At 29.4% G+C, this 14,452-nt stretch overlaps 1 protein-coding gene across 1 annotated transcript; it reads left to right on the top strand.

The window, feature by feature from the left end:
- On the top strand, positions 11,677-13,586 carry LOC105172468 (transcription factor MYB86). The gene is made up of 3 exons (XM_011093910.2): positions 11,677-11,984; positions 12,131-12,260; positions 12,363-13,586. The coding sequence occupies exons 1-3, from the start codon at positions 11,852-11,854 to the stop codon at positions 13,348-13,350; spliced, it is 1,251 nt and encodes a 416-aa protein (XP_011092212.1). The 5' UTR covers positions 11,677-11,851; the 3' UTR covers positions 13,351-13,586.

The raw sequence follows: 14,452 nt of genomic DNA on the forward strand, positions 1-14,452 counted from the left end.
TCCACTAAGATTTTCCAATTTTTGAATTTTTCAAAAACTTCATATTTTTTGTTTCATTAAGAAAACAAAAATTTTTGTAGAATAATTGTTTATAGACAGAAAATACCTATTTCTACCGTGAGTAGCAATATTAGCATGTCCCCATACATCAGCATGAACATAATCAAGTATACAGGATGATGAGGGATTGACGTGAGGTGATGTAGGAAAATGAACCTTATGTTGATTTTCTAGTACACAATCATCACAAAAATCCATTTTATTTACTTTATTAGTTAAAACGCCTTCTTTATGTAATAATTCTAGGCCTCTTTCACTAATGTGACTAAATCTCTTATTCCATAAACTGATTTTATCATTTTCCAAAGCTATTGCAGCAAGAATATCATATGTTACTGAACAAACATATAAGTTTTTTTTTTTCTTTCAACTTTGAAAACAATCGTAGATCCTTTCATTATTTTCATAATACATTTACCCTATCTACCCTCAAGCTCTTCTTCTTTCAGGAGCACATGAAATCATGTTATGGCATAAATCGAGCACATGCCTCACGTTTTTCATTGTTAACTTATAACCATTTTCAAAAGTTAAACATATGTCACCAAGACCTTTTATTCACAAAGTTTTTCATTAGCCATGGACACAAAGCCCAAATTTTTAGATTTATAATTTGTGAAAATTTCTCTAAAAGGGCTCATATGAAAAGTACAACCACAAAATTAATTAATCATTCATTCATATTCAAAGAAGACTAAACAGAATTAACATTATAAACCATATAGACTTCTCCAGAATTTTCTTTCAGTAATCACATTAGCATCTTCTTTATTTTCATCATTTTTTGGCTTTTTATTATCTTTTATATATGACCTTTACCACCACAATTATAACATCTTCTTTATCTAGGTTTTTCATCCCTACTTCCATTTCGACTCCTTCCTTTACTATGTCTTATATATTTATATTCAAAATTTCTATTCTTTGTTCTTCTCCTAACATGATTTACCTCATTTTGGACCTAACGGGATTTATTAGTTTTAAGGTCAATTTCTTTACTTTTTAACTCATTAATCACAGAGTCTAAATTAACATTACCTCTACCATATTTTATAGCAGCTTTAGCATCACCATAGGTTTTAGGAATAAAATTTAAAAGATCAATAAGAGAATAATAATCAATGTTTTTATCTCCGGTTAGTTTAATGTCCTGGATCAGTTTTGTAAAATCATCCAAATTCTCTTCAATGTTTTTAGACAAATCTAGTTCATGACAAAAAAAACTTTTCAAGTAAAAACAGTTTGCAAGGTAAGGAAGTTTCAGCATACAATTTTTCTAATTTGTTCCATAAATCTTTAGTTATGCCTTGTTTTCCTACTTTTCTTAAAACTATATACGAAGAAGCATACTCATCATTTTCTATTCTTTTATCTTTAGAAATATTTTCAGAATATTTACCATCAATGGCTTTAAAAACTTTTTATTGAATTAAAATTCCTTTTATTTTTTTTGTCAGATAGAGAAATCCAATTTTCTATCAAATGGTTGCAAATTGTAACCAACCATAACAATACAAAGATACAACAACAAATGCAGAAAGATATTAACAAGGCAGAAAAAATAACAACTGATAGAATAATTTCAACAGTATAATATCAACAAATTTAAACCTTGGTTAAATCTCAACCAAGTAGCCGAACAGCCTCAGGGGCTCGGCCAGGTGACATATTTTCAAAGGGTTGGTCTTGGTCGAAGAAAATAAACATTGAGCAGTAAGAGAATGCACTAAGTAGAAATATTTCAATCACTTAGCAGTTTAGAGCAAATCCACTAAGCAGTAAGCTTATGCAATAAGCAAAGTAAAAAATTATTGCAGACAACAATTAATATCAGGGATCACAAAACAAAAAAAAGTATTAGATTTTCAGAAAAAATACCCACACTAAGCTATTTTTTTGCACAAAATGTCAAAGAGATTTAGAAGATAAAATAGAACGATCTTACTAGCACAGGAGAGAAAGAGCCCGATAACTCTGATACCACTATTGGAAGAATCCACCAGTGTCAATATATAATCTTAATATTAACTATTATAGAATATCTGGGTATATAAAACCTTTATACAAACCAATATTACAGAAATATTAACAAATATATACAGATCTACTAGAAGCAGTAAAAGAAAAAACGAGAACAAAAGAAGTGATTGGCTTAGGGGCTATATCCGAAAGAGAGAAGGCCACAACCACCAACGCCGGCAACCTCTCATGGTTGCAAAACCCAAACACACCACTAAGTCACAATCCACTGAGGATCACTCAGAGCCACTCAGATTTCCACTCAGGAAACTAGTTCACGAAGAACCTTCTAATCAAGAGCGAGAGAGAAGAAATGGGGAAGAAGTTTTCTGGTCCTTATCTCCATCACAAAACCACCGGATATATAAATAGAGGTAGAGGATTGATATCCAAGACACAGAGAAGAACGACGGAGGAGAAAACCGCGAAGAGGAGAGAAAGAAGTAAAAGAGCCGAGGAGACAAAAAAATAAGGTTACTATTTTTACCTGCGAAAGAGGGAAGAATAAATAGAAGAGAAATCTGGGTCGAGTGAGTGGGCCGATTGGTTGAAATGGGCTGAGCTAAGGGAATGGGCCAAGGCAGTAAATAGGGCTTAGCCATCCAAGTGAAAAAGGTTTGAGGTGGTTTGTGTTGGGCCTACCAAATGAGTAATGAACCATATTTTATAATAATTATTTATTAAAATCTTTGTTTAAGGGTAAATATATATTGTTTATGGGAAAATTAATGTCACACATATTTTTATACTAATTTCCCCTTATGTGACGACATATACATCGTAAATTAATGGATAGATTAAAGCTATCTCATCTAGGATTTTGTATAATTATTAAATATCTCCTGTTATTTGAAAAATAAAAAATATTCTCAAACGGAAGTAATTATGTAGCTCCAAAACAGAGAGATATAGATATTACTATTTTACTCTTTCTAGATTTTTTTAAAAAATATATTTGAAAAAATCATAAAAAAAAGTTTAAGGGTGTGTGAGATAAATAATTCATAGGGTATTAGTGCATAATAATATTTTAAGATATATATCAATTATAAGCTATAATTCAAAATGGCATTTTGATTAGTTAAATACAAAAATTGGATGAAAACTATGATAAAGGCTACAGACTGAACTCATTGTTAAACGGGCATTAAAATTAAAAGAATATTTTATAATTTTTTAAATAATAAGACTATATTTATAATTATACTAAATTGTAAGAAAAGTGGTTGTGATTTACCCTAAATTAATATACATTTGATTGAATAAACAAATTCATCAAACTAAACCCTTGAAACACAAAAGTATCAATATATATATATTGAAAGTGACAATTTTTAAAGTAGTCACTAAATATAAATTTATATATTAAGTGATAATAATTTTGCTTTGTCTCACTTTTTAATTATTAATGAAAAATTGTACATAAAGTTATCACTATAGGTAAGTAGTAACACATTTATAGTAACTAAGATCGACCCCTATATATATACGTTATTAATTATTTTTAATGACAGCTTTAAGATAACTTTATCACTAATTCTTGTTAATAAAATCTTTTACAACTTAATAGGCGCTAATAAGATTTTGAAATTCATATTATAACTGATGCGTCTAAATCTAATGATCGAGTGATAGCACACTCAAGTACAATACATTAACTGCACTCTGTCAAATTCTTATCATATTATTTTATTATTCTTCACTTTCGATCTCTTACTAATTTGAACGTTAGAATACTAACCACCTTTTTACAGGTTTCAGTTGCTGAAGCTTGCAAAAGCCCAAAGGATCAAACGGAATCCGCAAGACTCTAGCTAGCATTTTTACTCGCATCAATAGCAAAATAAAAAAATATCATATTAATAAATATTAAAATTGTCACTTGATTTTTATCTTTTTACTTTGTGGCTAATCTTCTTTTTCTTGAAGTGAACCTCAATTGCTAGGCTGATTGATTAACTAAGATCCAGATGCTGAGTGCATTATACAATTTCTCTCTTTTTCTTTTTTATAGAAGTTTTATTTATATTATTTAATAATTAATATTAAATTAAAAAATATAAAATAATAATAAATTACAATAAACTCACATAAAATAACATAATTGTCCATATATTTGGTGAAATTTGAACTAATGACTCTACATTTTTAACGAGTACGAAATCCTAATATATAATTTTATTTTTCTGAGTAATTCATATAATTACTTCGACTCGCAATTTTAATTATAATTGTATTATTTTTTCCTTATGTAATGAGTATTAATGTGGAGAAAAAATGCTCAACACATTGCCTTAACCTGTAAACTTAGTGTCTTAATCTATGGTCCAAAAGTCATGGGATATATTCTTCTAATTAATATAAGATTAGACATAAAGTATAATAATCCCATAATTAATTTGAGGAATTATATGTCCTTTCTTGTCAATTAATTGTCTAAATTAGTTGTAAGAACTAAGAAAGACATGGATTAAATGAACCTAAGATCAAACAAAAAAGTTGCACTACATGTTTTCAAAGACACATCGATTTTAAGTCCCTTTTATTTCAAATAAACAATCGATTATTAACCCATATATGGATAATATCATCTTAATTAAATTACTCCAATAATTATTAATTAAATATCAGATAATCTCATCTAACTTAATGGATTTAAACCACACAAATTTTAATCATTCTCATCTATTACTATATGCTGAATTATTGTTCTTTCGAAGATTTCTATATTCACTAACGATGTTTGGTTCGATTTATTTAAGAATTTCTATAAATTTGCTTATCATATAAAATATTTTTAAGATTAATAGATATTAGATTTTATTTTTCAAAAATAAACCATCATTGCAATATTTGTATAAAATTAATAAAGATCATATAGAGCTTATAAGATATCTGTACGTTATAATAAATTAATTTAATTAATACATAGGACAACTTACATTAATTTGTTAAATTTTCAAAAATAAATTGAGAACTCTTTACTTTTTTTGACGAGCTAAAATTTGGAAGACGATTTCATCTTCGCAACAATTAGTTAATTTTTTTTCGTGCATATATATCTATATATATAGAGAGAGAGAAATCGTTATAATTAATTAAATTATGAACATCAGTTATCAATAATTAAATATGTATAACTAACTAAATAACTACCACTTAAAAAAATACTTTTGGCTATAATATCAATAATTATTGCTAAAAATTATGATAAATAACTGCTATTAACCACGGTTAAATAAAATCGATACAAAAATTACTTTTTCCATCATGAAAAAATTATTTGCTACAATTAAGAGCCATGATGAAAATATTTGTCATGTCTTTTAGCCACTCTTACAAAAACTAAGACCAACAACTACTGCATAACCATAGACAATAATTATTTGCTACATGCAAAAGTACATTTTCAACATTAATTTGTGTTCTTAAAACTGTAATAAGATAATCATTGGTGAGATGTTTTGCAATTAAAAATAGTCTTGTGTGGTGACCTGTCCCGACATATTCATTAGCATCTTCGTCGTTGAAATGTCCTAGAATTTTGGATGTCATTTGAGAAGAACGTATAAAAAATGGTGACGAAGAAAAATTAAAAGGAATAAAAATAAAAATCACAATTTGCTCTAAAATAAATGATTGACTAATCTTACATTGATAAGTTATAATTTTTTTTAAAAAAAAAATTCAGAGATGTACGCGTGCTGTGTATCGTGTTATATACACACATATATAAATTATAACGAGTTTTTTTATATTTGTTATAATTGTAAATATCTTTTATTATTAATTTAAAAAATTATAAATACCTTTTAGGCTTTAGATTAATAGTTGTTTAACAAATATCATCTACAATGGGCTGTCACGAGGGGTATTGTTATACAGTCGTTAATTTTACGGGGTATTGATAATTTTCATAACAATAAGAGGGTATTTGTGATTATAGAAAACGTCAAGGGAGCCCGTTGTAATTTATTCTATATATATATATATAACAAAAGAAATATGATTTATCACTACAATTAATTACTATGGTCAAAAGAAAAAAATCATTGTGAATACATATTAACCACGGTTCTGCAAGGTCATTAACAGTTGTTCCTGCAAGTCGAGCCGAAACAGTAGCTATAGCTAAAACTATTACAAATATTTTAACCATAACGAAATACTATGAAATAAACATTTATTAATCGTGATAAAAATTTAAATATTATATTAATTTTATTGGACTGTGATTAATAGTATTAATTTATTATAATTCTTAATTCTTGATTATTAAAGTGTATCAAAAACTAATTTTTTTGTTGTGATATATATATGTATATATATATATATTCTCCGCTTACACATAGTCGAATTTTAATAAAATAGACATACAAATGTCAGAAAACAGAACCCAATTAATAATACTCCATCATTATATAGTTACAGATGTCCTTATTTCAGTTCTGGTTCGTCCAAGAATCTTTGTCCTGTACATACCCATAATTATACATATTAAAGGGTAAATTATAACATATTTTTTTTTAAAATTATCTAAATTATAAATATTCTCTCGTTATTTAAAAAATTATAAATTCCTATCTAAAATTACGAATACTTTTAAATACCCATTGTGACAGCTTATTGTAGGATAGTATTTGTTGAAATATTTGTAATTATTTTACTTATCATTTTATATACTATATAACAAAGTAATTCCAAAAAGCGTTCGACTTTCTTAATTAATTAATAGAATAGTTATATTTATACTTCCTAATCTATGATCTATTTCCTAATCAAATTAGTGATAATTTTGATGAGTGTGAGCAGCATGAGAGCTACGTATTTACAGTAATGCTTGAATTATACGACCTAATGTAATCCGATAATCCAAATACAATCAAAGAATTATGAAGGCCGATAACATAATTGGATTGGGTTCCGGTCAAATTGATCATAACCAAAGTGCGTGAATTTTTAAAATATTTAATTATTATATATATAAACATTTAGATATATTATTAATTCGCAGAAATTGAGTAGGATTTGGTGGGTAAGATGAAATAATAGGGAAGAGATATGTGAATAAAAATATAAAAGAAAAGGAAAAAGCATGCATGTAATTTTGGGTTGACCTGAGAGAGAACAGCTCAGCGCTTACAACTTAAAATAAGCTGAGAAGCTGATGATTGAAGGTGGAGCAGTGGAGGTCGGAGGGATAACCTGCAAATTCCAATCTTCTCATGCCTCCTCATATTTAATATTGGCATTGGAATGGGAGTCGATATGGGCGTTACAATTTTCAAGAATATTTTTTTTTTTCATATATACACATACGACACATATATATATATATATATTGAATTCCCGACAATAAATTATATGGAATGCTCAATTATGAATAAATTTAAAATTTTATTTAATTTTTTTTTTTACCGATGTTAGCATTTTCTATAAATATTATAGTTGTCGCTATTAAAAATTTTAGAGAAGGAGATTGTAATTATCGCTAAATTAATTTAACAAACAATCACTCGTCAGTGTTGGTGTGCATGTGTGTGTCTGTATAAGTGTTTGAAGTTGAAAAATAGTGCTCCACCACATAAGAAGCACTTAGGGTTCAAGAACGGCTAAATACCCTTTTCATTACAACTATAGAAATACGTCATACGACAGACGAATGATTAAATCAGACAAGTTCTTTGTCACCTATTACGGAGCAGAAAGATTCTGATTTTGCCAATTATAATTTAGATTGGTTTACTTTTTTACTATAAATTTTAAGAACAATTACAACGCATGCTCCTTAATACCTCCAAACTTTGCTTCTATTTAATAAATTCATTGAATTGAATTGGGAAACAAATCTTGTATATTCGGACAAGTTTTTTTTTTTTTAATATCATCATATTCAAAAATTTCGACTTAAGAATTGATCTATTTATTAGACGACGGCAAATTTTATGGGTTTTAGATATAATTTTTCAAACTACATAAAATTTACGCGTAATTACATGTAGATTTCCTGTAATTTTGAGAAATTATATTTAGTACTCCTGAGGTTTGTTTTCCTCCAAATTATATAGATTTATTCATAGATAAAATTCACAAAATGTGCCGACATCTACAAAAAAGTTTGTCCCTAATTTAAATTACAACTTTGTTAAAGACAATTGATGCAGAGTTTGTCTGTATTCACAAATGGAGAGAGGAGAAGTACATTATTGTGATTGTCGGGCGTAAATTAATTTATATTTTGTAATAATTTTAGATAAATTATAAAAAAATATCCATAAAATTTATCATAATTGCAAATATTCTATAATTATTTAAAAAATTATAAATACTCTTTAAAATTAACAGTTATTAACAAATATCCATCTATAATAAACAGTCGCGATAGAAAATTAATTAAACGTCCATTAATTTAAAAAAATATTTTTACTTTTTTAAATAATAAAAAATATTTATAATTATAATAAATTTCAAAAAAAATTGTCATAATTTATTCAATAATCTTTTGAAGAAGTCGTTTGATCATATCAGCCTTGGGACAAAAATCACATAGGTCTAGAGCAAGAAAATTATGCTGGGCCGTCGATCGGGGCGGGACCCACAGAAGAATATAAAATCAATGATGGATAATGAAGAAGCTTCTTCTTCTTTTTATTTTTATTTTTAATTTAATTTCAATGAATGAATGGATGATTCCCTTCCCATTCATCAAATCATTTGAGTGGTTGGCTGATATGAGAGAGCATTTCAATGCAAATCGGATAAAAATATTTCGTTATGACAGTTGTAAAATGTCTTGTTTATCGCACTCTGTATGAGTTGAATAATTTAGACTGTCGTTGCTTCTAACTCTATCTCATCTTAATTAAAATAAAAATAATATAAGTTTGAATTATTTTTTTTTTTTGGGTAAATTGAAACAATTTTTTTTAAGATTTGATATAATTATAAATACTTATTTTTGTTTAAAAAATTATAAATTTTTTCGTAATCCTAGATGAAATTATGCAATTTTTAGATGGAGCTATGAAATTAGCAACTATGCTCATACTGTATTTTTTTTAAAAAAAAATTAAAAATTTGTAACGAAATTGGGTAGAGTTCATGAAAAAAATTTAAAAATTAAAAAAAATTATTCATTTAGTTAATTAATAAATAAATAAAATTATAGTTCTTAATCCACAAGAGCATTTTAATTAGTTCACCATAAAATAATGGATGAGAACCTAACGAAAAAACTAATAGAATGGATTAATTGCTAGACGACCGTTAAAATCAGGGGGTATTGATAATTTTTCAAACAACGAAATGGTATGTATAATTATGTAAAACCTTAGAGGACGTAGTTGTAGTTTACCCTACTTTATTTTTTTTGTTTTTTGGTATGTAATTGAATGCAAGAAAAAAGTTTAATAATAATCATTAATGTAGTTTGCAACTCGATCAGTGCTAGTAGTGCAAGATTTTACTCGTTCAAACTCATCATCAGCAATTACTATAAGAAATTTGCCTACATCATTAATAACCCCCTAGACAATGAATGGGCTTAGCATGGGCCCTCGTTCTCACAGACAACGTCAAACGATGTGGTTTGCGATTCGATCGGTGCTCCATTGTGTAAGATATTGTATACTTCTTTTCAGCATATATAACCATAAGACCCATACGAAGTCAGATAGGATAATACCTAGCCCAACAAATTATTGATCATGTCGCACACGCCACATCAATGATACTTGATGTTATGTGTAATTATTATAGATAATTACACTACTCTCTCCTGAGGTTTAGTGTATTACACGTAGACCTCTATGATTTGGAAAATTACATTCAGTATTCCTAATATTTATATTCGTCTAACAAATAGATCCCTCAATTAGTCAAAGTTCACCCAACTAATATTAGCAAAAAAATTGAATAAATATCCATATTTACCCCGATTAACTTATTGCAAATTAAACAAATCTTTTCAAACCCAAATACTTTTGTAAGGGTGAAGATATACCTCATTACATACATTATAGTGTGAAAATGAATAAGGGTAGTATGGTCAGAAAAGATTTACTTAATCTCCAATACGTCATTAATAAGTCAATCAGGTGTAAAATATAGATTTTCATTCAATTTTTTGCTAATATCAGCTAATTCAGTGCATTTGTTTTTTTACTAACGGATGAATTTATCGATCAAAATATAAACAAACTTCAACGATACTAGACGTAATTTCTAAAATTATAAAAATTTACGTGTAATTACCCAAACTTTAAAACAGGACAATGTAATAAAAGCCACTTGGCATAAGATTTACCAAAAAAACATGGTAACTGAATTTAAAATTGCTGGATAGAAAGACAGGACAGATAATTTCTACCTGTGGAAAGATTACCTTATCATAAATTAATTGCACATAATTACTATGACTCTAATTAAGCTATAACTAATCATGGTAAATTCTTATTCCTGAGAAATTCTTCCCATTTTGCGAATTTTTTTCTGTTTTTAGAAATCTTGGCAATAAATTGCTCCAACATAAAAATTCAAGTTTAATTGGATTTGATCTTTTTAAAAAATAGAAAATAAAAAATTGCCCCATGACTATATAGGTTACATTTAATTATCATGGAATTAAGAAATAACCTAAAAAATATAAATTTAGTTACAAAATAAGTATAATAATATTTATTGTGATTTTTTTGTAATAAAAAAAATCACTCACAGCAAAGACTTATTTGTTTTTCTCCTTTTTTTTGAAGCAGTACCCAATGGAAGGGTTTGCTTGAAGCTGAATACAAACACATTAAAAAGTCTTAATCTTGCATAATTAAAGTCCACTATACTAAATTAATTATTTAAAACCTGTTTAAAATGTGTGGACTTACTTCATCCATTTTTTTAAGGGATAATTATATTAATTTGTATGAGGTTCGGTGTAATTACACGTAAATTCTATGTAGTGTGGAAAATTTTTATCCAAATATCCCTGATATTTATTTCTGTCTAACAAATAGATCTTTCCGTAAGTCAAAAATTTATAAAATTTCTTGATATTCACAAAAAATTGGTATATTTATATCCCCTAATTGACTTATTATTGATTTATTCAGGTCAAATAATTTTTTTCCTTATCAAACTACTTTTATAAAGATGAAGATATACCTCCTCATATATCCGTGTGAAGATATATAAAGATAATTTGGTCCGAAAAAAATTTATTTAATTTGTAATAAAAATATAATAAATCAATCTGTGCATATGATTTTTTATTCAATTATTTATTAATATCAATAAATTCGATAAATTTTAATCAGCATACCAATGAATAATAAATGTAATTTTTCAATTACAAAAACTTTTACATCAAACATTAAAAGCGACGGTGTAATTATTCTTTATTTTTATTGTGGTAATTATCAGTGACCAAACCTTCAAAAGGAAAACCAAAAAAAAATAAAAACATAAAAAATACGAAATTCCCGTTTTCCCACCAAATAGATAATATCTGTCTTTATGTCCCACAATTGCTGTCAATCTCATTATTATTAATTATTTCTTGATGAGACATTTGAAACTCTCTATTTTTCCCCTTCAAAACTTCACATTCTTGAGAAAAAAACATTAGTCTCCTAATCATGATTAGGAATAAAATTTGAAGTTAATTACAAACTTCGTGAATGTGACCTCCTCTTTAAATCTCCATTCATATTCTTGATTCTCTATTTCTCTCTCATTCTCTCTCTCTCTCCCTCTCATCTCTTAGAACACAGTTGTAGTCGACATGGGCAGGCATTCTTGCTGCTACAAGCAGAAGTTAAGGAAAGGGCTTTGGTCCCCGGAGGAAGATGAGAAGCTTATAAAGCACATAACTAGATATGGACATGGCTGCTGGAGCTCAGTCCCGAAGCTCGCAGGTGACCAGAAACCCTGAATTCCCCTACTTCATTTTCGCTGACTTCAATTCTCAATGTTAAGACAGGAAGGAAATACGAGATTAGTTTCGGAGGTCTTTTGTTTGATTGTTTGTGTTTCTTACATTTTATGATGAATGTTCTTGAAGGGCTGCAAAGGTGTGGGAAGAGCTGCAGGTTGAGGTGGATCAATTACCTGAGACCTGATTTGAAAAGAGGGACGTTTTCCCTGGAGGAAGAGAACTTGATCATTGAACTGCATGCAGTTCTTGGAAACAGGTAAATGCATAATTGTTTCATTTGTTCTAGTTTTCATGTTTTCGAATTCGACATTCTAGAGGATTTAACTCGTTTTGTTTTCCTCAATTGTCACGAAACCAGGTGGTCACAGATTGCTGCACAATTGCCTGGAAGAACGGACAACGAAATCAAGAACCTGTGGAATTCCTCCATCAAGAAAAAACTGAGGCAAAAGGGCATTGACCCCAACACTCACAAACCTCTCTCAGAAGCAGCTCACAATCAAGAAAAAACATCCCCAAACACCAAAAACAGCAATGACAAAACATCCGAAACATATTCCAGTGAACTCAGTTTCTTCGACGGTGAAAACTCCGACAATCAAGCAATTCTTGCAGCAGAAAACCCAAAACCATCCAATTCACTCCGACAATCAAGTAATTTAGCTGATGCTCCTCCGACTTCAGCGCACGAACTCTTTCTCAACAGGTTTCTTGCCAGCCATGATCAGACAAGCTCCACCACCAGTTCCCGGCCTTCTGATTTTTCCGGCTTCTTATCCTTTCGGCAGCTACATTACGGGCCAAATTCCGGGCTTTCCACAAATCCCAACACTAATCTTGTCTTCAGTACAAATGATCTCAAGTGCTTAGACATCGTTCCTGATCACTTCAGTTTCAATCTTCCAGCCCGAATAAAGCCCGACAGAAACTTCCCGTCCGACAACCCCGTCAGCCCTTTTAGTACAAAATTCCAGAATTGGGAAGCCTGTGATAATGGAATCAGCACAAGCAATGTAAACACCTTTCTGGAAAACAATGGCTTCCAATGGGGAGCTGCGGATTGTGTAAAATCAGAGAAATCAGGAGGAGAATTGACCCCAGAAGACATCAAGATCACAGAATATCTGCAATCTCCGTTCTTACAGGGAAACACTCTACAAGATTATCAAACACCTGAAGACATATACGGCGAAACGAAATCATCACAAGCACTCTTTACAGCCGCTGATCAGGGCCCGTTGATGACTAACTGGCATACAAATCAGCAGCAACAATCTTTCCAGGCTGCGGAAATATACAGCAAGCATCTGCAGAGGATTCCGGCCGCCTTCGGACAATTTTCCTAGATTATTTCACTTTCTCTGAGGCTGCTAATTCTCCAACAGGTGGATGGTACATAGAGTTCCATATTCTTAATATGTAAATAGGGACCATATACTACAGAATTCCTCAGCTTCTAAATCATTAATAATTACCTGTTTTCACTGTTCTTTTCTCCTCTTCTTCTTCTCCTACATAAGCTTTCATTTGTTTTCGGAGATTTATGGGGTTGTAATATCATGTCTGTTAATAGTTGAACAAGCAAGCGTTTGTTTTCTCAGTTTTACGGGTTTTACCGTTGGTAACAGCCTCCGGGACTTTCTCCTGTTGCAACCTATGATGAGATTGAAATAACTTTCATGACAACGACTGGAAATTCTTACCAAATCAATTACATTGCAAATGTAGGATACTTTCTATATAATTGGTCCCTTTTATTCAACTGTTTCCTAATCATATGACAAATATATTATATTTATTATATAATTGAGTTCGACTTGACCAAATTCTGTCCGGGTTAGAATTTCCTGACAGCAACTGCATGCCCGTAAGCTTTTTAATTTTTGAGTTTTCTAATGAAATTCAATCCTCACATTTTGATGGTGGCCGCACGAGCAATCTCTTTCAGAGGTTATCCTAATCCAGGGAAAGTGTACGGATACCATCTGATGTAAGAAGGTTAATGGAACCATTTCCCCTTAAATGGATGTCCACCGTTGTCTCCTTCAGATTGAGATAGTTTTCACTTTTTTTCACTCTTCAATCGATTCTTCAGCCAACTCATCGATCTGGTTTATTACATAATCAACAAAATACTCCGGTTTATGTGAGATTAATGTATCCATTCCATGTAGGACAATAAATGATTTGAAACGAGGCGAGTACGTTACTGTTATGCTAATTGTTTGAAATATTATCAAACTTGAAAATTTGTTTTGGAATCGGGAAAAATACAATTTTAGTCTTGTAACTTAGAGGGTGTCATTTTTTATTCTGCACGAATTGATTTTCGTAATTTATTTCTGTAATTTTAAATTTTTAACACTTCTAGTCCTTTTTTAGCCAACTTGGCCAAAAAATTATATGTAGCATGCACATGACCTATAATTAAGTTACAATTTTAATCAT

This window comes from Sesamum indicum, linkage group LG10, assembly GCF_000512975.1.
Source record: "Sesamum indicum cultivar Zhongzhi No. 13 linkage group LG10, S_indicum_v1.0, whole genome shotgun sequence".
Taxonomy (NCBI): Eukaryota; Viridiplantae; Streptophyta; class Magnoliopsida; order Lamiales; family Pedaliaceae; genus Sesamum; species Sesamum indicum.